The 26,547-nt window shown below is 41.5% G+C and overlaps 1 protein-coding gene across 2 annotated transcripts in view; it reads right to left on the bottom strand.

Annotated features, from left to right (window-relative positions):
• DPH1 (diphthamide biosynthesis 1) overlaps window positions 1–26,547 on the bottom strand; it is a 467,476-nt gene that overhangs the window by 36,335 nt on the left and 404,594 nt on the right. For both annotated transcript variants that reach the window (XM_077480578.1, XM_077480579.1), the window contains exons 8-9: window positions 19,328–19,484; window positions 14,939–15,039 (exon numbers count right to left, since the gene is read on the bottom strand). In XM_077480578.1, coding sequence (XP_077336704.1) covers window positions 14,939–15,039; window positions 19,328–19,484 — 258 coding nt within the window. The remainder of the gene's footprint in view (window positions 1–14,938; window positions 15,040–19,327; window positions 19,485–26,547) is intronic.

Raw genomic sequence — 26,547 nt, 5'->3', positions numbered from 1 at the left:
AGGTTGCTAGGGGTTCCTTCAGCATTGGACAATTTCTGCTTCTCCGATAAGTTCCCACTGATGCCATTGATCTTTTTAACTATCTGTAAGAAGGTAATTCTTCCCAATGACCACAAGTGTAAGGACCATTCTTCCCACTGACCATCCCACTAATGTATCATGAGCTGTAGATTTCTAATTTTTAGCAAGGGTTCCCTGAAACCGAAGAACTATTTCAAGGGTTCCTCTGTGTTGAAAAGGTTGAGAAAGGCTGCTTTGGAAGCTCTCTGCGTATCATGGCTTTTGCTGTAGGATACAACTAAGAAAATGTCAGGAAAGATCTACTAGCTGAATGTTAATCAGAGGCACTTTAAAAGATGGAAGATGTGTACTGCTATTTAACATGAGTTTAAATGTGATTGCTTAATTCTGAACACAGCTACATCCACATTTATAAGAGGGTGTGAATACTTATGCAACCATATTATTTAAGATGACAGCTTCCTTGGCTCTGAAGGATAGGAGGGTTTTGTTACGCTTTAAGCATGTGCCTGTGCTCTTGAAAGCTGAAAGGGTTAAGAAAAATGAGATCTGAAACTGGATAAAGAAAAATAAAAAAATAAAAAGTTGTTCAGCCTTTAAAAACCAGTCATAAAATATTCTGTTTATAATTTAATGTAGCATCCAGTTCAGTCCGGTGAAGGATGATGTTCCACCACATTTGTGGTTTATGATACTTTTTTTTTTTTTTTAATGGACTGGCTGCAATTTCTCCTAACAAGCTTTCGGGAGCTAACCTCTTCTTTTCATCAGGTCAGAAATAATAGGCATCTCATTAATGCTCTTAACTTTACTGTTCTAGTTAAATATAAACAGTTAAGGTGATTTTTGTTGGCTTTGTTTTTTTTCTTCTTCTTTCTTACGTCTATTATTTCTTTTTCTGTATCTAGAATTTAGGAACACTTGCCAGATCTGTTCACAACTTTAAACGGTTGCACCTAAAAGCTTTTCAGAAGACAGCGCAGTAAGTCCATTACATAGAAAAAAAAAAGGCTAGCAGACGTCGTCAAGTAATTTTTTTACATTTCAGTTACATGGCTTTAGTTGAACACTGAGTACAAATAGAGGAAATAGATGAATGTGTATGTAATAGTAATATTACTACATGAATAATGTGCTCCATTAGCAATATACAAGAATTTTCAAAGCCACACAAAAGTTGCATGTCTATTTCAAGGTATAAGCCCTTGTACACACGGTCGGACATTCTGCCAACCAAATCCGTTGGATTTTGTCTGACGGATTTTGTGCGACGGATTTTGTCCGAAACTGTTGCATACACACGGTCGGATCAAGTTGTCGGAAAATCTGATCGTTCAGAACGTGATGATGTTATTTTGTTACGACGGGACTACGTTCACGCTAGTAGCCAATAGCTTTGGTGTAGGAATTTGATCTGAGCATGCGTGGCACTTTGTCCGATCAAAATTCTCTACACATGATCGGAGTATGTTCGATCGGACCAGTTTGTCGGAAAATATTTCCAACAAGTTGGAAAATTGGGTCCGACGGAAACAGTCCGATGCATACCACACACAGTCAGATTATCCGACAAAACGGTCCGATAGGACACATTCCGGCGGAATCTCCGACCGTGTGTACAAGGGCTTAAACCTCTAATCATATGTCTGTAGGGGGTATATATTTTCCTGTTATAGTCATGTTCTAATTTAAGACAAGGACATACAATGGGTAAAATAAATATTGAACACGTCACCATTTTTCTAGGTAAATTTATTTCTAAAGGTGCTATGGACATGACATTTTTACCACATGTTGATAACAACCCATGCAATCCATACATACAACAAAACTGAAACAAACAAGTTCAGGAATTAAGTTATGTGTAAAAATTGAACACATGCAGAAAGGGAAGTACAAAAAGGCATGGAAAGCCATGACACCAGCTAAAATATATCAGTAATTAGAAAGCAATCCTGCCTCTCTGTCAGTGCAAAATAATATCAGCTGGTTCAGTCTCAATTGATGGCCTTTAAAAAAAAGTGTCTCATTACTAAAGTGCCACAGAAGAAACATCTCACAATACATTCACAGCCTTATTGTTGCAAAACTTACTGATGGCATTGGTTACAGAAGGATTTCTAAACTTCTGAATGTTCCAGTAAGCACTGTTGGGGCCATAATCTGGAAGTTGAAAGAATAATATTTCACCATAAACCAGCCATGACCAGGTGCTCCTCTGACAGAGGAGTGAAAAGAATCATCAGAGGCATTGTTCAAGAGTAAAGGGCCACTTGTGGAGAGCTTCATAAAGACCTGGAATTAGCAGGTACAATTTTTCAAAGAAAATAATAAGTAATGCACGCAGCCGCCATGGCCTGTATGCACGCTCACCACACAAGACTCCGCTGCTGAAGAAAAAAGTATGTTGAAGCTCGTTTAAAGTTTGCTGCAAAACATTTAGACAAGCCTGTGAAATACTGGGAGAATACAGGCTGGTCAGATGAGACCAAAATTGAAATCTTTGGATGCCATAATACACACCATGTTTGGAGGTTAAATGGCACTGCACATCACCCCAAAAACACCATACCAGTAGTGAAGTTTGGAGGTGGGAACATCATGGTGTGGGGCTATTTTTTAGCATACAGTACTAACAAACTTCATATCATTGAAGGAAGGATGAATGGAAAAATGTACCAAGACATTCTTGATAAAAATCCAGGATGATGAAGATGAAAACAAGGATGGACCTTTCGGAAAGACAATGATCCCAAACACAAAGCCCAGGAAATGCGCAATTGGTTTCAACAAAAGGAAATAAATCTGCTAGAATTGCCCAGCCAATCACCTGACTTTAATCGAATAGAAACTCTAGGGAAAGAACTAAAGATCAGAGTTTATAGAAGAGGCTCATGGAACCTTCAAAACTTGAAGATGTTTGTGTGGAAGAATGGGCCAAAATCACACCTGAGCAATGCATGGAAATAGTTTCTCTATACAGGATGCATCTTGACGTTGTCATTACCAACAAAGGATTGGCATGAAGTATTAAATAAATTTCAGTTAGCGTGTTCAAAATTTTCCCTGTGTCATTACATTTTATGACACATAAATTTGTTTCTAAATATATTTGTTTCTTTGTATGTATGGATTGCATGAGTTGTTACCGACGTGGTGAAAATTTCATGTCAATAGCACCTTTAAAAACATATCTACCTAGAAAAATGGTGATATCTTCAATACTTATTTTACCCCATATATTCTTATTTGTGAGCACCATTATAGCCAGATTTATTTAGCACAGTTGCTCAATGCAGTTTTCAGGGATTTTTTTTCAGTTCAGACACAAATTTGTTTATCTGAATGTACTTTTTCTTTCAGATTTAAAAATGGAAAGAAAACTGAGAAACCCTTTTTCTCATCTCACAGCCCAAATCACCACTCTAGTCAAACCACAAATCATTCTATAACCACATCCCAAATGACCTCCCAAACCACAGCCCAAATGACTTCCCAAACCACAGCCCATATTACTGTGTTCTAACCACAGCCAATATTACGGTGTCCTAACCACAGCCCATATTACTGTGTCCTAACCACAGCCCATATTACTGTGTCCTAACCACAGCCCATATTACTGTGTCCTAACCACAGCCCATATTACTGTGTCCTAACCACAGCCCATATTACTGTGTCCTAACCACAGCCCATATTACTGTGTCCTAACCACAGCCCATATGACTGTGTCCTAACCACAGCCCATATGACTGTGTCCTAACCACAGCCCATATTACTGTGTCCTAACCACAGCCCATATTACTGTGTCCTAACCACAGCCCAAATTACAGCCCTTACCAAAGCCCAAATTACAGCCCTTACCAAAGCCCAAATTACAGCCCTTGCCAAAGCCCAAATTACAGTCCTTACAAAAGCCCAAATGTCAGCCCTTACCAAAGCCTAAATTTCCACCCAACCATACCCCAAATTTCCCCACTAACCATAACCCAAATTTCTACCCTAACCACAGCCCAAATTTCCACCCTAACCACAGCCCAAATTTGCACCCTAACCACAGCCCAAATTTCCACCCCAACCATAGACCAAATTTTCACCCTAACCATAGCCCAAATTTCCACCCTAACCATAGTCCAAATTTCCACCCTAAGCATAGCCCAAATTTCTACCCTAACCACAGCCCAAATTTCCACCCTAACCACAGCCCAAATTTCCACCCTAACCACAGCCCAAATTTCCACTCTAACCACAGCCCAAATTACAGTCCTAACCACAGTCCAAATCACTGCAGCCCAAATTAAAGCCCCAACTGCAGCCCAAATTAAGCAATACAGCAACCTAAATTACAACCCTAACCACAGTCTGTTCAACAGAAAGAAAATAAAAAGCAATTGGAAATTAATTGTTCATATACAGTGCATCTGGAGAGTATTCACAGCGCTTCACTTTTTCCACATTTTATGTTACAGCCTTATTCCAAAATAGATTCAATTCATTATTTTCCTCAAAATTCTACAAACAATACCCCATAATGACAACTTGAAAACCCCCACGGCTCAGGAGGGGGGGGGGGGGGCGCTCGCTCGTCCCCACCCCCTTTCCTGGCCGGCCGGGTAGCGTGCTTGGATTAGGGTCTGGTATGGATCTGGGGGGGGACCCCCACGCCATTTTTTCGGAGTAGGGGGTTTCCCTTAAAATCCATACCAGACCTAAGGGCCTGGTATGCTCTCTGAGGGGGAACCAATGCCGTTTTTTTTGTTTTTTTAATTTGGCGTGGAGTTCTCCCTTGAGAGCTCATTCTCTGATTGGCCACAGCAAAAGTCGCCTGGCCTGGGGCGACTTAAAGTCACATTGTAAGTCGCCCCAAGTCGTGTCCAAGTTGCCTCCAAAAGTAGTGTTGAAAGTCGTGTTGCCCCTGTGAGAACCGAGCCTAAGAGTTTACAACCACTTTAAAGCAGAGCTAAAGGCAATATAGTCACCTCTTCTCTAATGGTCTGGGTCTCTTGCCAGAGTTGCCATCTTCTAGTAAGATGATGCAACTCTGTTCATGCACAAAAGTCAGTTATCCTGGCCTACAGGGACCAAGCTGGCAATGTAATCTGAGCTGCACATGTGCAGCTCAGTTTACATGCCACAGAAGACTACGAACAGGTAGGTAGGTGTATTTGATAGCAGATTAGATATTGCATGTCTCTTCTGCGATAATAGCCTGTCTGCTTGTAATCTGTCTTAATAGGCTAATAATCAGTTCTGCTTTAATTGAACACATGTAACTAACACACGCCTTCCTATGTGAATGAGCCCTTACAGTCACGGGAACCAGTTGTTTAACATATTGGAGGAGGAGTGGATGAACATCACATTTTCCCCTCCTCCAAAAGCCTGAAAAGAATGCAAGACCTTTTTGGAATGGACGTGCTGCAGAGTGAGTGGCCTGCTGTGATCTATGTGCTCCAGACCTGTAAGTTTCCGCACTGACTGTACTATAAGACCCCTTTCACACTGGGGAGGTTTTCAGGCACTTTAGCGCTGGAAATAGCCTCTGCTAAGTGCCTGAAAACTGCCTCCTATTCATTCAAGTGTGACTTTTCACACTGGGGCGGTGCACTTGCAGGATGTTCCAAAAAGTCCTACAAGCAGCATCTTTGGGCCGGTTTGGGAGTGCTGTATTTATCGCTCCCAAAATGCCCTGCCCATTGGAATGAATGGCCAGCGCTTCTGAAGCACATGAAAAGCGATTTGGAAGCGCCGCAACACAGTTTTTAACCCCTTCTTTGGGGTTAAAAGCACCCCGCTAGAATGCGAAAAGCGCAGCTTAAACAGCGCTAAAGTGCTGCTAAAATGAGCAGGGCTTTAGCGCTAACGCAGCCCCAGCATTAAAGGGTTTTAAAGGAGGAATTTAAGTATTACATAATACAGCAGTGCTTACACACTGCACACTTCATTAGTGTACATTTATTGTTACAGTGCAAATAGGCGAAAATTGTTTTTAACTAGAATTCAGTTTTAAGATCTGCTTCCTCTTGTCTACCATAAATACAGTATTCTTTGGGCACGGTTAAGAAGTATGAAAAAATATTTAAAATATGATTACTAAAGCGCTGATATGAATAAAACTAAAAAACGAAAAAGTATAATATGGCTAATTATATAAATGAAAAAATCTTCAGCTATTTAAAATGTGTTCTGACATCACATACAGTATAAAAATGAATAAAAGCTAATAATAGTGCACTAGATTCCAAATATACGCTTCATTATAAACTCCAGTGAATAAGTGACAAATAATGATCTTAAAATATATATACAAAGAAGTCCACATGCACAATATATAAATATATGAAACTTTTGAATGCTGAAGAAACGTGAATAAAATCAATCCGTGCTGACAGATAATCACCACCACCTCAGTGTGCAATGCCTGCTCACCTCAAATGAAGACCCCCTTGGGTCTATTGGCACTTTCAATATTAATCTACACAAGGATCAGCTCGATCATACAAGGGATTCAGCTAATGGCTCCAGGATTACCAGGACTTCTCCACAAATAATTAATTTCTTCAGGTTCAATTTCTTAAAGCAAATAAAACATCATCATTGAGCAAGATTGCTTAAAACTACTTTCTTTTAATACCATAATATGCACTCACATTTGCGCAGTGATAAAAACGTATTGAACGATCATATCATTGGGACAGCTCTCCTCCTCACTACACATCCAGGATAACGAGACAACGGAAGTGTCGTCACCGCCTCCTCCCAACGCGTTGCCTCACAGGTCACGTTACTTTCTCAAAGGAAAAATCTTTTTATTTACGGAGAATTCCTGGTAATCCTGGAGCTATTAGCTGAAACCCTTGTATGATCGAGCTGATCCTTGTGTGGATTAATATTGAAAGTGCAAATAGACCCAAGAGGGTCTTCATTTGAGGTGAGCAGGCATTGCGCACTGAGGTGGTGGTGATTATCTGTCAGCAGATATTCCCTGCAGAGACTGTCACGGAGCACGGATTGATTTTATTCACGTTTCTTCAGCATTCAAGAGTTTCATATATTTATATATTGTGCATGTGGACTTTTTTGTATATATCTTTTAAGATCTCTATTTGTCACTTATTCACTGGAGTTTATTATGAAGCTTACATTTGGAATCTAGCACACTATTATTTGCTTTTATTCAAGTAAAAATATTTATTTAATGATTTATGAGGCTTTTTATTTTCATTTAAAAATGAAGCTCAGTTTCCGACTGCCATATTACTTAATTCTTAAACAACAGTAGGACGATCACCCATCTGGTTGAAAGGACCAAAATTTGAAGATTAAATGCAGCTGTAACTCTTCTTAAACAAAAAAATACCTAAATCTTATTTCTTAGAAGTCAGAGCTACCCTCCTCAGCTGGCTCAAGCTCAACTAAAAGCTGCAGGGGAGTTAGGTACACTGTGGTGGCAGGCATTGGCAGAGGCTCACACAAGAGTGGGCTATTTTCTAAATCTAGAAGCAGACTGTTCTTGGCGAGTTAGCCAGCAACAGAAAAAAAAGGCCCAATTTAATATGCTGATGGGACAGCTAGGGGCCTGTCCGTGGGAGCAGAACCTTTATTTTAGGATTATTTACCTAAAATATAAACATTTCAGTGACATATTCGTACAGCAATATGACTGCCCAGGGCAGATTATAGTGCCTGTTAAGCACACAGTCAAAGATCCACATAAACAAAGTAATTGAACTCTAAAACAAAGGCAAGCACAAGGCAAAAAACTGGTCATCAGTACTTCCCTGCTTGCTACCTAAAGCTGATCTTTTCCCTATTACTGATTTATAGTGTCTTGTTCTGCATGTCGCTGTGTGATTGGGGCAGTCATCTTGATAGAGGCAGCCTTTTGCTTCCTTATGTCAGAGCCTCCAGCAAGGAGAACACTGAGCAGAAAAATAGTAAAATCATCAAATCTCACTTCTAACCTCTGGAGAGTCAAAAGCACAGTAGTTGTCACTCTGCTGATACACAGCTAATGCCTGCTATAAACATTTCTTTTTTTTATTTTTGGTTTGTTTTAGAATTAAAAAAAAACCCCAGAGATCGCTGTACTAACTATGTTATATTAGTGCAGCGATCTCTCCCACTGTTCCTTTGTGCTCTGATAGGGGGGGCTCCCCCCCCGCCAGAACACACTAGTCCTTAGACCAGCTTCTGTCAGAAAGGACAGCTGTACACATGGTTTGAATGTTGGCTGGTTCCTGCTAAACTGGCCAATAATCAGACCGTATGTAGCCAGCTTAAACGCTTTAAGACCACCCCATAGCAGATTTACTGCTATAAAGACCCAGTTGCGCTTTGAAGTCAATGCTTATCATGCAAGGCAACCAACATCTATGTCAGCCCAAGATACCCAGGAACAATTTTTGAGTGCGCTTAGCACACTGTTTATATTGATGAAGTGTGATAAAATAAAGTCACTAGTTTTCTATGGTACTCCAATTACCCTTTCTTTGACTATGCATTTATTAACTGCATTAGCGCTCTACTATTTTTAATGCTTTTGTAAGCTGCTTTACTGTTTAACCACTTTCAGACCGGACCATTTTGCTGGCTTAAGACCAGACCACTTTTTGTGATTCGACACAGCGTCACTTTAACTGACAATTGCGCGGTTGTGCGACGCGGCTCCCAAACAAAATTGACGTCCTTTCTTTCCCACAAATAGAGCTTTCTTTTGGTGGTATTTGATCATAGCATTTACAAAATAGGGGATAGTTTTATGGTATTTTTATTAATAATTGTTTTTTTACTAGTAATGGCAGCGATCAGCGATTTTTATTGTGACTGCAACTGGCGGACACATCAGACATTTTTGACACATGTTTGGGACCATTGTCATTTATACATCAAACAGTGCTATACAAATGCACTGATTCCTGTGTAAATGACACTGGCAGTGAAGGGGTTAACCAGGGGGTGGCAGTGTAGGGGTTAAGTGTGTCCTAGGGTCGTGTTACTAACTATGGGGGGCTGGGCTGTGTGTTAGCAAACACTGATCTCTGCTCCAATCACATGGAGCAGAGATCAGTGTCACTTGTTGCTAGGCAGAACGGGGAGATGCTTTTTACATCGGCATCTCCCAGTTCAGCTTCCCCGTGAGACGATCGCGGATATCCCAGCGGTGATCGAGTCCGCGGGACCCGCAACTGGACTCACCGGGGTCCCGACCAGCACGTGCGTGTGCCGCCAGTGGCGCACACGCAATGGCAGGGCAGCAAATACAAATGGACGTACCTGTACGCCAATTTGCCTACCCGTGCCATTCTGCCGACGTACATCGGCGTGCGCCGGTCGGGAAGTGGTTAATAAACACAACTTTCAAAAGAAGCACCCATATACATGAGACCCTAATCACATAGGCAGATAAGCGGTAGGCTGTAATAAGTAGAATTATTTTGAAAGACATAAAGTAAGGGGAGAATTCACCCTGCAATGATGCGGCAGGTTTAAAGCCTGCAATTTGTCAGGAAGAAAACCTTTAGGAAGGAACAGCACTAGATCAGCGAGGGAAAAGAATTCCATACGGCCAAAACTAGTATTAGGTGTGAAAGACTGAAGATGTTTTGTGCCAGACATGAAGGGAAGCAAGCAGTGACCTTCAAAAGACAGTTTTACAGAAGAGCTTTTTCAGAACATTTCTTGAAGCGGCTCTTCCAATTTCCCAAAATACAAGATTAAAAGAAAAATATTATTTCGTAACACGGGCCTTCTCAACTTAACTGCAGCTCTTGTAGCGGGCTGCTATTTATGGTGCCATCTTGGCTTTCCAGCATGAAGCTGCAATCAATGTTAACAGCTAAATACAAAGTTGAAATAGGCTGGTGGGCAGGTGAGATGGCTTTTCTACAGCAGTTGTACAAAAAACTGAACCGAATCCCCAGTCACACATTCCAGATGGATATGGAAATCCTCCTGCTGCACTATTGTATTCTGGCAGTGAGGAGACGCCTCTGCTTTAAGAATACACAGATCAACAGAAGTTGATCGGTACATTAAGTTATGTTCACCTGCAGTGGCCACACATGGATTGAAATTTGGCCAGTACCTGCTGAACTGGCCGATTTTCGATCCATCTACCATCATGATAGGAGGCTACTAGAAATTCAAATTCAGTTACTAATACTAGTTACCTTCAAAAATACATGTAAAAATATATTTCTTAATGAAAATGTAACTGTTTTAGGTGTTTTTTTTTATACTGTATATAGGCAGTTCAGTTTTAACCACTTCATTACTGGGCATGTTCACCACTTTCCTGCCCAGGCCAACTTTCAGAGCTGTGACACTTTGAATGACGATTGTGTGGTCATGCAACAATGTACGTATATGACATTTTTATTAGCTTTTTGGTGGTATTTAATCATCACTGTTTTATTTTTTTGTTTGCTAGCTAAACAAATGAAAAAAAAAAAGACCACAAATTTTGAAAAAAAAAGGTTTTTCTTCGTTTCTGTTATAAAATTTAGCAAATAAGTAATTTTTTCTCTCTCACTGATGTGCGCTGATGGGCTGCATTGATGGGCACTGATAAGATGGCACTAACGGGCACTGATAAGGTAGCACCGATAGGCGGCACTTTTGGGACTGCACTGATCATCAGAACACTGTGCCCTGATTATCAGTGTAAATGTTTCGTCACACTTGGTAGTTACCGCCTCTCCTCATGCTGTGACAGCGCGTGAGGAAAGAAATAACCGGCAAATTTGTTTACGTGGGATCAGCTGTGATTGGACACAGCTGATCCCATGGTAAGGGGCCACTGTGATGGGCTCAATACCCCAATCTGTGATCAGCTGTGTCCAAAGATCACAGAACGCACTGGATGCTCACCCCAGGGGGCGTGGTTCTGGGAGGACATTGATGGACGCTCTCCCAGAATTTAATGACTGCACTGTAGCCGTTTTTTGGCTATTGAGGGTCAGGAACGTGGTTAAAGATGAATTACGGGAAGTGGAGTAGCACCTTCACGGCAAGGGTTAACTGCTCATTCATGTCTAGAGAATTGGGTAAAGTAGTTTTACTTACCTAATTCTGTGATCTTGCAGGCTCCTCAATTCTGCTACTCCGTTCCCTAAACCTCTTCTCCCCTGCACGCTGGCAGTGGAATTCCCCTGACATCATCAATACTGATGCAGAAATCACAGCCCTGCACTGGACAGGAGGTTGCAGAGGAACAGTATACCATCGGAGTGTAAGGGAGTGCCATTTGCTAGGGGAGCACAGGATCAGGTAAGAAAAAGTGCTTTTACTGTTCCTAAAAAGACAGTAAAGAGAGCTTAACCCTTGCAGACTGGGGAAAGCGCCACTGCAAAGGTGGGCTTTTACATTTATCATAGTTGGACAATAACATTTCCACACAATTTTGAAGTGGGGCACAACCTGGCCAATGCACCTAGACTATCAGCTGCCCAGAGGGGGCTGCCCCTGATCCTATCTACTGTTTCCCTACCACTCCGGGACAGGCTCAACTGCTACAGTGTGTTAGCACCTTCTTTTTCTCCATTATCCTCACTGGGGGGCTTCTCATGAGTTACTCCAGAGAAGGATAGTTTGTTATTCCCAAAAATGGAGAATAGATGCAAACCTTAGATGCTTTACATTTTTGCCTCAATGTATGTTAATGTCTGTTGATTCCCTATGCCAAAATCTAGGCAAACATTCTGATGAAAACTTGGCAAAACACTTAGTTATTGCGCTTCTTTCAGAACTCCGGCCTTTGAATTCACTCACAGCTTTCGAACGATTATGTATAGAAAATATTTCTCACCTCCTTTCTTTAGTTTAAAAACTCTTGTTACAATTGCAATTGAATTGTGAACCCCATTTCCTTGGAAAATGGGAAAGGAAAGCTAACTAAGTTTTTCTCTATCTAGAAACACCAAATTCATACTGCTAACACAAGTCTCTTCCATAACTACCAAAACACAAGAGTCTTGTTACAAATGTTTATCACGCTGATATAAAACTCAAGTAAAGCTAAGCTCTATTTTTTCCAGCTTTCCCTTGATTTGTTAGAGAGGGTGCGGAGGAGAATGGCTTTGTTTTTTATATATGATCCCAATATCCAAAAACCTAGGTATTATAGGAAAAGATTAAGTATTGGATAGATACACCCAAAATATGACCCATTGTCGCTCCTGCTTCACAACATTCATACCTTCTTTTGGTAACAAAAATGCTGCCATACTATATTATATTGTAAGGTAACAGTAGATGAGCTTATGGGGGCTGAGAAATGGGTCCTAATGGTACATGGTAAGTATGAGAAATTATATAACATTTGGGCTAGCAGGATATATTACTCAGGAATGATTCTCAAAACTCCTAAAGTAGTATTAAATCCTCAGCTTTTTTTTTATTTTATTTTTTAATCTTATCCTACCACTTGCAGTTTACAACTTTCAATGCTGCTGACTTCTCTCAGTGCTGCTTCCTTGAACTTCCAGTCTCAAGAAAGCATTAAAGGAGAAGTCCAGCCTGAGCTTGTTTGGCCGGGCTTCTCCTATAGGTCACAGTTAATTTTTTCACGGTCAATTAATTTTGCACTCCTGTGACCCATTTTTAGCAGATAGTGGTCTGAGGTCCACTCTCTGCTGACGTCACACAGATCAGTCCAGGCACCACGTTACCCCAACTCTGGAAGTCTAGATCCGCAAGGTTCCTGGACTGATGGCTGTCTCAGGGAGACGCTAAGACGGCCGCTCCCTGCCCCTCCACAGCTCAGTGCTCCAATGAGCGTGGAGGAGCAGAGCAGGAGAGCTGCTGATTGACAGTCAATTAGCAGCTCTCTGCTTGGGAAGGTGAGAGAACCAGGCCATCGGCGATGTTCGGTGGCTTGTTTCTCAGTGCAGAGACACTGGGGGACAGTTGCAGCATTGGATCAATGCTGCATCCACCTAGGTGAGTATAATAAGGAAAGAAAACAAACCCATACTTCTCCTTTAACTGTGAACAGTGCAGTCTCATGCAAGTCTGTTAGTTTGGCGAAGGGGTGGGGGAGAGGGAGGAGCCGGGGAGTGCCTTGCCATCCTAGGCAGTGCGTCATACAGCCATCCCGAAAGTCCTGGGAACCAACAGAGTTACTGAGGATGTACCCATTTTCCTATTGAGAAGCATCGGCCACCCAGGCAGCTGTGGTGACTCTTATCTATTATAATAGATCTTATCTATCTATTATCTATCTATAAATATATAGCTTATACAATTGTGACACAAGTCATATTGCAATTGAATGTTATTAAAAATGACCTTTCCTTTTCAATCTGCAGCACTGTAATTTCCAGTAAAATGCAATGCAAAATGGCTACCTGGAGGCTTTCTGTACACAGTATGTATACAGAACGACCCCCAGAAACATAATTTCCCGCTTGTGTGATTGGCTCATTGATTTTCCCAGACGTCTACACTAAGATACAAGTCAGATTTTTGGTATCCCCTGCAACAAAAATGTAATTTTTGGTAAGATATTCCCAATAGAAAATAATGTCTAAAGGGATGCAGACCCTGTGACTTTTCTCATTAGAGCCATGATTCTGCACCAAGTGGTTGATAATTATGAAACCACTCCCATTAGACTCGCTGCAAGGGCACAGAGGAACAAACTGTGATTTATTCAGAATAAGAAAAGGTAGGAGTCGGCAACAAAGTTTGTTAAAATCCTTGCAATGTACATACATCACCCATAGGGGAATGATTTTTTTTCTCAACAAAAGAATTGGAGTTACGCTTTAAATAAAACCTTGGAATAATTGATATTGGTATATATCTAATGGGATCTACATTTTTATATAGTGCAATACTGGATATTCTACCTCCCATTTTATTTCCAAAGATTTACATATAACCCCAAACTGCCTGTTTTTCTTCTCTTTTTTGGCATTTTATCTGTATACATCACGTCACGCGAATGGTGCATTACACGCAATATGACACTATTCACAACTATGTTGTTTGGGTGTCACACAAGGCAAATATCACCTTGGAAAATGTTTGATCAATTAGAATTTTTAGATTTGCCGATCCCCTGTGTGGGACATATAGGAGCTTGTGTACTTGTACATGTGTCCCTTATGTAACAGTCACTAGAATGTATCAGTCATTTCTTCTTCTTTTTTTTTTTTTTTAATAAGAATAGATGACAATAAAAGGCCCTCTACCAGTTTCAATGCTAACTTTGCACTTATCTTTCAAATTGCCATATTAATATTGAGATTAACAAAGACCCCCCCCCCCCCCCCTATATAGGCCAGGAGCAATCTACCTAACATCTATCAACCTCATTTGGATGGGTGATGGAGTTCATTATACAGCTTACTGCCTGGTACTGTTCTCCATATATACACATACAGTATATGCCTGCTACATTCCTCTATGTGTCTGTCATTGTCAAACAAAGATTTGCTGCAGAGAACTTTGGCTAGCACAAGGAAATTCTACTTTTGCATATTTGGCACCCCAAAATCTGCTGCAGCCCTGGACTGAGCCATATGTTGATGACATCTCCATTCATGAAAGAGAAAAATGAAGGCAGTCGTACATGTTCTGGTGTACTTTACAATGCACAATATTAACCTGTTTCACTGTAGGATCTTTCAATCCATCTGAATGCACCCACCGTGTGTCAGTTACTAGTAGTCTACTTGTGAAAGTCAGAAAGCAAATAATGACATGTTCTATACGTGAAACCAACATTGGCCAAGAGTGTGGCTCCACCAGGATTTTTTTCAGACAAAATGCTGCTTTAAATAATGACATTATCCAGTTGGGAAGTGGCAGTGTATTGGTGTCAAGCTGCAGTAAGTCCCTTCCTAATTTCACCCCATGCTGAGGGCTGTGCGCAGTGTGTGTCTGTGTTTACAGCTTTGCTCTCTGTACTCACGCTTCCACCTCTGGGAACAGCTTGAGTTTATTAGGGAAGATTTCCGACAGCAGAAGCCGCACGTAACGACAGCCGAGAGCCTGTAGACGTGACTCCAGGTGCTAAGAGAAGAGAGAGGGAGGCACAGTGTGTTACAAAAAGAAGAGAGCTTTTGGGGGTAAGGCAGCCATCCAAACCTTATCCCTCAGTGAGTAAACCTTAATTAAGTCAGAAGCTATGGATAACAAGCTCATATGTGCGCTAAAAGTTTCATTAGAAAAACAGTATTAACAGAAAACACAGTAATATATATATATATATAAACATACATAATGGTTTGCATCTTCCTCAAATGCTTTTAAATAAGGCCAGCTGCATTCAGTTTGATTCAGTGACAGATCTGTGATCTCTCACTATACACCAATTAGCCATAACAACATGACCACCTGCCAAAACAGCCTTGACCCCCTCAAGGCATGGACTCCACCAGATATCTGAAGGTATGTGTGGTATCTGGCAACAAGCCATCAGTAGCAGACTATTGCCTCTGCCGGCTTGCCTTTTTCCTACAGTGCTTCCCTAGACAAGTGACGCACACGCACCCAGTCATCCACATCATGTAAAAGAAAACATGATTTATCAGACCAGTCCACCTTCTTCCATTGGGCTGTGGTCAAGTTCTGATGCTCACATGCCCATTGACATGAGTATGCATGGCTACCGTGACTGGTCTGTAGCTACACAACCCCATACGCAACAAACTGCAGTGCATTGTGTGTTCTGACATCTTTCTATCGGTACTGGCAAAAAAAAATTTCAGTAATTTGAGCTACAGTGGCTCTTCTATTGAATTGGACTACATAGGCCAGACTTCACTTCCCACGTGCATCAACAAATCTTGGCTGCCAAGATCCTGTCGCCAGTCTTTCTTCCTTGGATCACTTTTGGTAGGTCTTAAACACTGCAGACCAGCAACATCCAAAAAGAGCCGCTGTTTTGGAATTGCTCTGTCCCAGATTTCTATCAATTACAGTTTGGACCTTGTAATGCCTAGACGACTTAAGCCCCATATACACTATTCGATTTTTTGCAGATTTTTGTCTTCAAATTTACCAAAACCATGTAGTGCAAGGGCCTGCTTGATTGCATACAAATTGAAATTCTAAGGCCGCGTACACACGGGCGGATTGTCTGGCCAACTTAGTCCGCTGAAACGTGTTTCAGCGGACAATCCGCTCGTGTGTGGGCTTCAGCTGACTTTTTCAGCGGACAGTCTGGCGGACTAAGTCTTTCGGAATTTCCATAATTTTGTCCGTCCAAACTTGGTTTCAGCGGACAGTCCGCTCGTGTGTAGGCAAGTTGGATGGACTAAGTATGGCGCATGCTCAGAAAGGATTTACACGCCGAAGGTTGCATTGCAGTGTATTGGACGTCGTATTTCTAGTCCCGTCGTACGTGCTGTACACGTCATCACGCAAGCTTTCAGCGGACTGTCTGTTCATCGTGTGTGGTCAAGTCCATTCATTCAAAAGTAGGACGGACTGTCTGTCGGATTGTCTGACGAACTTAGTTGGGCAGACAATCCGCCCGTGTGTACGCGGCCTTAGGCTTAATTTACACGGGACATTTTTACAACCTATTCTGAACAATTTATCTTGACAGACAGTAACCCACGTTTAAAATATCCGTTTTGCCGTGTTTACACGCTGCGTTTAGAGGCGTTTTACCATGTTGTCATTTAAAAAAAAAAAAATGTTTTTTTTTTTTTAAATAGCCAAAAATGAAAAACATCTGTAAATGAAATGCAGCTAAATGCAAATTACCAAATTTAGAAGCGTTTGGTGCTTGAAATGCCTCTAAACCCAGCTGCCTAGAAATTACTATAAAATACCCTGTGTACATGTACTGATAAAATAACAGAGGAGAGTTCAGGAGCAGTTGAAAAAATGCCCAACTGCTCCTAAATGTCCGTTTAGCCGCAGCAGTGTACATGAGGCCTTAAGGTTTGACCTCATATTACATGGTTTTGGTAAATCTGAAGGCAAAAATCTGCAGAAAATCGAATAGTGTGTATGGGGTCCTACACTTGCCCACTTTTCAACACATTAACATCAAGGATAAGATGTTCACTTGCTGCCTAATAGATCAAACCCACTCTCAGATGCCATTTCCACAAGATAATCAATTTTATTCACTTTATATTACCTTCATGTTAGTGCTGATCAGTGTACAGTGTATGATGTATTTTTTTTCCTTGTAACCTAGATGGACCAAGCTGAAAGAATCATGTATGCTTTCAGGTTTTAAGCATCACCATGTATAGTCCCACAGACACAGAGGCTGTATAACACAGAAATACTTTACATAGCTGTTGACATGCCCAGAGATACCATAAAACCTGCTGAATTTATAACGTATTACATAATCACACGGTACAGGTAACCAGAATGGACTTTCTCACTTTGAACTGTATGGTAAACAACTAATACAGTATGTCAGCGATGGCGAACCTTGGCACCCCAGATGTTTTGAAACTACATTTCCCATAATGCTCATCTACACTGCAGTGTGCATGAGCATCATGGGGAATGTAGTTCCAAAACATCTGGGGTGCCAAGGTTTGCCATAACTGCAGTATGTCATCATTTGTAAAAGCTAAAAATGTCCCCAACAATAATACGGGCAGCTATTGCAATCACATTGTTATGGTGTTTGTACAATCCAGTAATCTCTCTTATTTGCAGGGTAATCTTTATTTATATTCAACAACATGCAAACTGTAGCAGGTCTGTGACCTCAGACACACCATTAATCTATTCACATTTGTCTGGCCTTGCTTTAGCGCAACATAATTTGATTTTATGCAGGCGGCGAAAATGTATTTTAACATAATTTTTTTTATTTAGCCTCCCCTTCACGCCAGCAGCAGATAAACTTTCACCTTGGTTCCCCTTTGTGTTAGTGTCACTTCAGTTCCCTTGAGCCGGCAGTGTTAATATTGCCAAGGGATCGCCGCCTGAATCAAAGTGTGGCGAACAGACCACCGGCAGGTAGCAGCTAATGGATTTTTACCATCATTATTTATTACACATCACGTTATCTGACAAGAGAGGCAAGAAGGCATTTTATTAGAAAATGTGCATCTGATGTCTACCTGAGATGTGGGGACAGGGTGAGGATGACAAATTATTTCTTCCACAATGATTCCCTGTCACCTACCCCTCGTGCTTGAGCTGCTGTCTGAGCCCCTGCCTTTATTCCCATGCTGGAAGTTAATTACGGCCCTCTGTTTTCCACATGGGATGGGAGTGAATGGATAAATAACCAACAATAACCATTCCAAGTTCATTTAATGAGAAGTGCAAATAATAATTGTGGTTTTGTAATTGCAGCCAATAGATTAATGAGACCTGTCCTCGTTACACAGGGTAGACAGAGGAATACTCATTAGCAGCAACGCGACGGGGTGCTGCTGGGAGTTATAACAAAAGACCCTGCTAAAATATACAGACCTAATCCATATACGCAGGCCCCAAGCAGCGATCCAACACATGCTCCTGCACACACACACTGATAAAAATACACCACACAACCCTTCACACAAATTACACCTCTCACTATCAGTGCCGCACTCAAACACTTGGAACTCCCTCGGAGCTAATTGGAGCATTCGCACGGCACTCAATCCTTCCCCGCACTTCACACACACGCGTTCCACTCACATGCACAGCATGGCACCAAGGCGCCTACACTGTCTTCTCTCTGCTGCGTGGAATCCTGCAGAACCACCACCAGTTCTGGACTCAGGCCTACATGTCATGCAAGCTTTAATTAAAACGGGCGCATGTGTCCATTTTAATGATCTGCTTCAGGAACTAAGAAATGGGAGGGTAACAGTGACCTCACTCTTCCTTATTTGCAAAGAAATATGTAAATGAGGAGAAAAAAAAATCCTCGCTGAGATTAACAAGGACTAAAAATGTATCTCCCTGGAGGAGAGGAGGTGAATTCATGCAACAGGATTATGTTCAGGTAGAGAAAGCAAGCAAAGGGGGGCACAGATATGTGCTGGTCCTAGATGTCCTCCAGCAATGTGTTAACCATTAGATCAACCCTGAGAACCACCAGATTGGATTCTACGCAGCTATTTGGCAATGAGGCGGTTACAAGTAATATTTTAAGAAATCACTTGTTCTCTAACTTCAGTCATCATCACATACTTCAGTGTCAAATCCTCCAGCGATTTTCAATTAATGAGAAGCTGCATTAAAAAAAAAAAAAAAAAAAAAGAACGAAAGCATCTTAAAGAGGAAGACACAGGTGTGAATCTACTGCAATCAAAAGCTGGAGAATATATTATTTTCATGCTTGCTGCTTGATTACTGTAAGAAAGCCAGGTTTTGTCCTTACCTCTAGTATTTTAGGAGAACCCTGACGTCCCAAAGTACCAAGAATGAGGCCCCATGTTTTTGCACCAACTGCAGACTTGATTGCTTGACTTCGATTTTCCAACATGGCCTTGTGTTCGTAGTACTCCCTTGAGAAAACTTTATTATATGGATCATATCTATAGTAATAGAAAGGAAAATTGTCAAGCCTTGTAAGGATAACAAAGCACAGCTGTAAATGTAGTGACCAGGTACCCAGACAGCTAGGCGCTCTTTGCACATACCTTCTGTCAACTTCAATACAACTTCAATACCCCTAATTTGTTCCTTCATTTACACAGGAATGACTCCTAATTTGACAATTTGGAATTTTACTGTTACAGAATTCCCATTTACTGAAATCTCAACAATGAATGTGTAACATTCTCACTTGTTTGGCTGTGGACCACAGGAATGCAGTTCATTCTGCACTCCTGTGACCTGTTTTCAGCAGACAGCGGGCTGAAGTCGACTGACATCATAGAGCCAGCAAGCTGCTAAGAGCCTGAGCCAACCCCTCTCATCCCCTCCACAACCCAGCGCTCCACGAGGGGTGGGCAGAGCTGACAGCAGTGACTGACAGTCACCAATCCCTCTGCTAAGGGAGCCCTGAGAACCGAGCGATCAGCGGCGTTTGATTGCCTGGTTTTCAGTGTTAGCCCTTGTACACACGGTCGGACATTCCGACAACAAAATCCGTCGGATTTTGTCCGAAACTGGTGTTGCATACACACGGTCGGACAAAGTTGTCTGAACATTCGAACGTTCATAACATGATGATGTTATTTCGTTACGACAGGACTACGTTCAGGCTAGTAGCCAATAGCTTTGGTCTAGGAATTTTATCTGAGCATGCGTGGCACTTTGTCCGATCGGAATTCTCTACAAACGATCGGACAAAGTACGATTGGATCATGTTGTTGGAAAATTACGGACAATAGATCCTGCTGTCAGTTCGATAAGCAAGGTTCTGATTTATCTATCAGAGATGCCATCAGTACAAACATAAACATAAACTTATGTTTCCTATTTAATCTGTCCTAGTTAACCCCGTTAAACCTGACTAGCCCTAATTTCATTCTTTTCTCTTCTTTTAAACTTTACTGATTTTTATTGTATATAAAAACAAATATACCGGGTGGGGCAAGAGTAGGTATACATCACTTTTACATTATACACTATTGTGTATTGGGCCTCTCTTTATTTTGCTTTGTTGGGACAGAGTTACCTTGACACCACCTTCCCACAGCACTGGATTGGGTAAAGTGGCAATATGGACTGTCCACCTCACTACCCTGACCTGACACCTATGGATTTCTTTTTCTGGGGGACAGTAAAGGACAACGTTTTGAGAGGAAGCCCCACATAGTAAACAAATGAAAAGAGTTCATTTCAAAACTTTATGGACATTGATACTAACCAGAATTTGTGTGTTATTGTGTGCCACAGCATTGGGGACAGGATCCAGGAATGTTGCAGCTTTGATGGAGGAAATTTTTTGCACCTAGGAGACTAAGCAGTGTAGCAGTGTTGGGGACAGGTTCTATGGAGGTTGCAACTACGAGATTAAACATGTCCTGATCAGTACTGAGTACTGAATATTTACTTTTGGCCATATTGTTTTCATCACTATACCATGCGACTTCCAAGGGTGACAGTTGTTACCTTATGGAAGCCACATGGTGTAGTGACGAAACACGTCGGGGCGGAGCCTGTGATGTCATCACATAAATCTTGAAGTAGCTGTATAGAGTGATTTTCTGAGGTGATACTGAACCTGAGGTCTTAAGGGGGCAATGTATTTTCAATTTAAAGTGATCCTATTGTTTGTGTGCTGACATTAACATGCACAATCTATATAAGGGTAGTTATTTCATATTTAATAAAGTGCATAATTTAGGGAGTAAAGCATGATGATGTTTTTTTTCAATTTCTGTGAGTGGAGGAACTGCCAGACGGTTATTGTTTTGGAACGCTGTTCCTAATACCTAAATCTGGAGTAAGTCGGTGGCCTGATGGTAAATCTGGAGATACCCTAAGGAGATGGCCGAGACCCCTTAAAGGGAAAGCATGTGGTGCTCTATTTAATCCATAGGTCAATTTGTTCAGGTGAGAGCATTGGGTAAAAAGGTGGTGGAACTCATGTGGAGTCATTGCATAAGAACAGACACGAGCACACAGTGGAGTTATTATTTACTACAGACACAAACTTGTGGGCTTTTCTTATTTCGATTGTATACGATTAATATAGCACATAAATCAGAAAATTCAGCACGTCATGTACAAATAAGTAGTTTTCCAGTTTTGATTTTTTTCTGGTAATATATATAAAGCACAGTGATGTTTTTAGGCTACTATACAGTATTTACATATATGGCTGTACAAGGGATACAGACACAGGAAGGTTGCGCTACACTTGGTTTTATATTTATTTCTGCTAAGTGTGGGAAACTCGTATCAGTGTGAGTAGCATTCAGGGGTATGTTCAGTTTATTTTTTGGCATATTTTCTTTGGGAGTTTGGAATAATTAGGGCATAGATTGTGCAGATAATTATTTAAAGATAGTAATTTCCAGTTACTACGTTTGATATCACCTGCCATTCCCCTTAGATTGTAAGCTCTCATCAGCGGGGACCTCCCAATGCTCTTGTTTTGCAAATGTATCGCAACTGTACTGTCTCCCTTTATTCTGTAAAGTGCTTTCTAAACTAGCACTATAAAAAATCTTTATAGTAATAATACTTTCAAGAGATGCTCCTGAAAACCAAATGTAAGGATCTTTCCCATAAGCTTGTTTTCTAGAAAAGATACCTATCCCATCAATAAACTAACAACTGAAAAGCCATAGCCATATAGATGACTACTAAATGTATTTATGCCATTGAGGCACATGTACACTAATTGGAAATCATACTGTGCTGGCCTGAGTCCTCGTTGCACATTCACCTATTGCTGTATGTCAAATGCATGGCTGCTAAAAATAGCAAGTAACAGGGATTGTTAAAAATAAGCTAAAGCTTAGAGTGACAGTAACCACTTAAGCCATTTGGCTGCTCAAAGACCAGAGCACTTTTTGCAATTCGGCACTGCGTCGATTTAACTGACAATTGCACGGTGGCGCGACGTGGCTCCCAAACAAAATTGACGTCCTTTTTTCCCCACAAATAGAGCTTTCTTTTGGTGGTATTTCATCACCTCTGCGGTTTTTATTTTTTGTGCAATAAACAAAAAATAGCGACAATTTTGAATTTTTTTTTTTTTTACTATTTGCTATATATATTCCCATAAAATATATATATATAAAAAAAAATAATTCCTCAGTTTAGGCCGATACGTATTCTTCTACACATTTGTGTTAAAAAAAATAAAAAATCGCAATAAGCGTTTATTGATTGGTTTTGCGCAAAAGTTATAGCGTCTACAAAATAGGGGATAGTTTTATGGCATTTTTATGAAGAATTTTTTTTTTACTAGTAATGGCGGCAATCAGCAATTTTTATTGTGACTGCGACATTATGGCGGACAGATCAGACACTTTTGGTGTGATTTTGGGACCATTCACGTTTTTACAGCGATCAGTGCAATTAAAAATGCATTGATTACTGTGTAAATGTGACTGGCAGTGAAAGGGTTAACCACTAGTGGCGCTGTAGGGGTTAAATATGTATTAGGGAGTGATTCTAACTGTGGGGGGAGGGGCTGTGTGTGACACGACACTGATCAGCGCTCCCGACTACAGTGATCAGTGTCACTAGGCAGAACGGGGAAATGCTTGTTTACATAAACATTTCCCAGTTCTTCCTCTCCATGAGACAATCGCGGGTATCCCCGTGGACATTGAGTCTGCGGGACCCGTGATCACACTCACGGAGGTCGCGGCAGGCACACGCCACCGTGCACCGCAAACCGCTTCTTAAAGGGCAACGTACAGGTACGATAATCTGCCTGTAGTGCCCTTCTGCCAACGTATATCGGTGTGAGCTGGTTGGCAAGGGGTTAAAGGTTTGGTTTACATTTTTTTAAAATAAGAAAAATGAAATATGGAACAAAACTAGATATCTTCAAGGTGTGCATTGCATCACTGAGTTTAGTCCCATTTGGTCAAATGACTCCTACCCTGAGTTGGCCAAATTGCAGCATGGAGCTAGGTGGAAAAATATGGTATTATATATCTGAGACAAATCATCCATAATGGAGAACTACTGACCTTTGAAGCTTTGCGGGAGGCGTTTAACCCCTTGCCACCGAGCATACGCAGATGTGCATACTCGGCTTCCGGGGGTTATACTGGGATGATGCCCGCACCTGCAGGCATCATCCCGGTACCGTTTTTCAGAGCGGGCGATTGGCTTTCCAGCCATAACAACCGATGCGGCTAAAAGCCACTCGGCTGTAATGCCGGAGGAGCGGGAGGGGACGCCCCCCCTCCCGCCGCTCTTGTCAGGGCTCCCGTTCAATCTGGAGCACCGATGGTGAATTCAATGCTTCCGGCGGCTGGGGAGGAACTGGAATGAAGCCGTAAGCGGCTTCATTCCAGTCTCCTAATAGTAAACACAGAAGCGACGTCATGACATCACTTCCCGTTTACTCGGCTGTCAATGGCACTGGATTTAAAAATATATGCAGTATTCAGAATCGCCAAAAACGGCGATCTGAATACTTTGAAGTGTAAAGGAGGGATCGGGGGTCTTTTAGACCCCCGATCCCTCCATAAAGAGTACCTGTCACCACCTATTACTGTCACAAGGGATGTTTACATGTTTACACTGTTTTAAAAAAAACTGTTTATTAATTTTAAAGCGCCCGTCGTCCCCGCGAGCTTGCGAAGCAAAGAAAACGCATACGGAAGTTGCGCCCACATATGTAAACGGTGTTCAAATCACACATGTGAGATATCGCCTTGATCATCAGAGCGAGAGCAATACTTCTAGCTCTAGACCTCCTCTGTAACTCTAACCTGGTAAACGGATTTTTTTTTTAAATCACCGCCTATTGAGATTTTTTAGGTACCGTAGTTTGTCGTCATTCCACGAGTGCGTGCAATTATAAAGTGTGACATGTTTGGTATCCATTTACTCGGCGTAACATTATCTTTCACATTATGCAAAAAATTTTACTGTTTTGCTTTTTTTTTTAATTCATGAAAGTGTCCCTTTTCCCAAAAAGTTGCGTTTAAAACACCGCTGCGCAAATACCGCGTGACATAAAATATTGCAACAATCGCCGTTTTATTCTCTAGAGTCTCTGCTAAAAAAAATATATATAATGTTTGGGGGTTCCAAGTAATTTTCTAGCAAAAAATATGGATTTTTATCTTGCAAACACCAAATGTCAAAAATAGGCTTAGTCATGAAAGGGTTAAACTACCAATATTTATGCAATTCTACTACATACAACTTAGACATGCCTTTATAGCCCAGACTAGAACGTTTGAATGGAATATGGCTTTAGTACCCCTGTTCTCTCAGCTTAAAGCAGCAGAGACCTCAAAGGGTTTTGTATCCCAAAGCTACAGTATACTGCTTCACCGGTATCTTATAAAACACCCATTGAAAGTAAAAATGAAATGGGACGTGGACGTAGGCCCACTAGATGAGGACCAACGGGAGGAAGCCTTACAAACAGTGACCATTTGCTCCTTAAATGTGACTCAGTGGCTGATGCAGCTATATACCCTCCTGATAGTCTACTACACACCTCATAGGTTACACAATATGGGACTCCTCCCCACATCAACATGCACTAGATGTAAGCGGGATCATGATGATCTGATACATATGCTGTGGCGCTGCCCCAAACTACACTTATACTGGAAAGGGGTGACTGACACCCTGAACACAGTGTTCTGGGTGTCAGTCCAGCTAGACCCCAAACAATGCCTGCTGAATCGTTTAGAGGAGTTTGAACGGGAACATTACACCAGAGAAGCTGGGATGTGGAGGGAGCAGGAGAGGCTGGCTTAGGCTCTAAGTGGCTCACTGAGAGGCTGAGCCAGGTGTCGGTCCAGGCATGTGGGTGGATCCCGACTTCATTGTCACAATATTGCCCGAGCCTGGACCGGCTCTGTGAGGTCAGCCCACTGTCAGCTGAAAAAGGGTCACAGGAGTGCAGAACGAACTGTACTCCTGTGATACACAGGAGAAGTACAGCAAAACGAGCTTTGGCTGTACGTCTCCTTTAAATATATTCTACCCACACACCAAATCAATGAGCACCTGTTCTCAATTTAAAAATTCAGTTATTGTAGAGTGCCATAATACACATTAAGGCTGGGTTCACACTCTTGCGAATTGGATGCGGGTTTCCCTGCAACAAATTTGCATGTCAGGAGACTGTGACCGGCTCTCAATGGAGCTGGTTCACACAGCTCTGGGGTGGCTGCGCAGTGAATTGCACAGGAGTCCTGTGCGTCTTCTGGCCTGTTTCAGGTCCGAATTCATCCAAAATTTCAGACCAAAATCAGACCTAAATCGGTGAACAGGGACTAACCAGACCCCTGCTGTGAGCCGCTCCACACGGCAGTGTGAACCCAGCTGGAGCCACCATTTTTCTGGTAAAAATTGCGCACATGTGCAGTACCTTCCTTGTCTAGGAAAGCTAAAGATGCTGTGCTCTCATATATTCCCCATCTCCCTGCTCACTCAATGTCCTCCCTAATATTTTTAACAGACTGGTTGGAGGAGACATGGAAAAATATTATTTTATGGCTACCCAGGGCAGACATCAAAAAAGAGAAGGACAGTTAATACCATTCACTGCGTTGTCTGGATCATGTATATGTTTTTAAACCAAAAGAAGCTTTTTATATATGCATTTACCAGCTTTCCAGTGACAGAAGGGTTTGAGAACCACAGGATTCCTCAAATCTGTAGAAACCTATGATTTTGATGGAATTTTGCTGAGACTAACCTAGTGAATTCATTATAGTTTAATACCCATGATATTAAAGGCCATCAGGGTTGATAAGTGAAAACCAGAAAAAAATAACATATGCTCAAACAATTACCAAGATGTAATGCACCCATCAAATCCATGTCCCTATGTTGTTTTGCCATTTTTGGATTTTGTTTCTTTTTTTTATTAACATGTTAATGATGAACACGGGGGAATAAATCACTTACATGTGACATACAATACAAAATTGGAATCAATGCAACTGGGTTAATTGACCAAAGACAAAAAGGCTGTTTGCTTTACAAGGG

Source organism: Lithobates pipiens, unplaced genomic scaffold (assembly GCF_037356315.1).
Source record: "Lithobates pipiens isolate NorthernLeopardFrog02 unplaced genomic scaffold, aLitPip1_a1.2 Scaffold_16, whole genome shotgun sequence".
NCBI lineage: Eukaryota > Metazoa > Chordata > Amphibia > Anura > Ranidae > Lithobates > Lithobates pipiens.
Note: the sequence above shows the minus strand (reverse complement) of the source record. Positions and strands in the feature narration are given on the sequence as shown.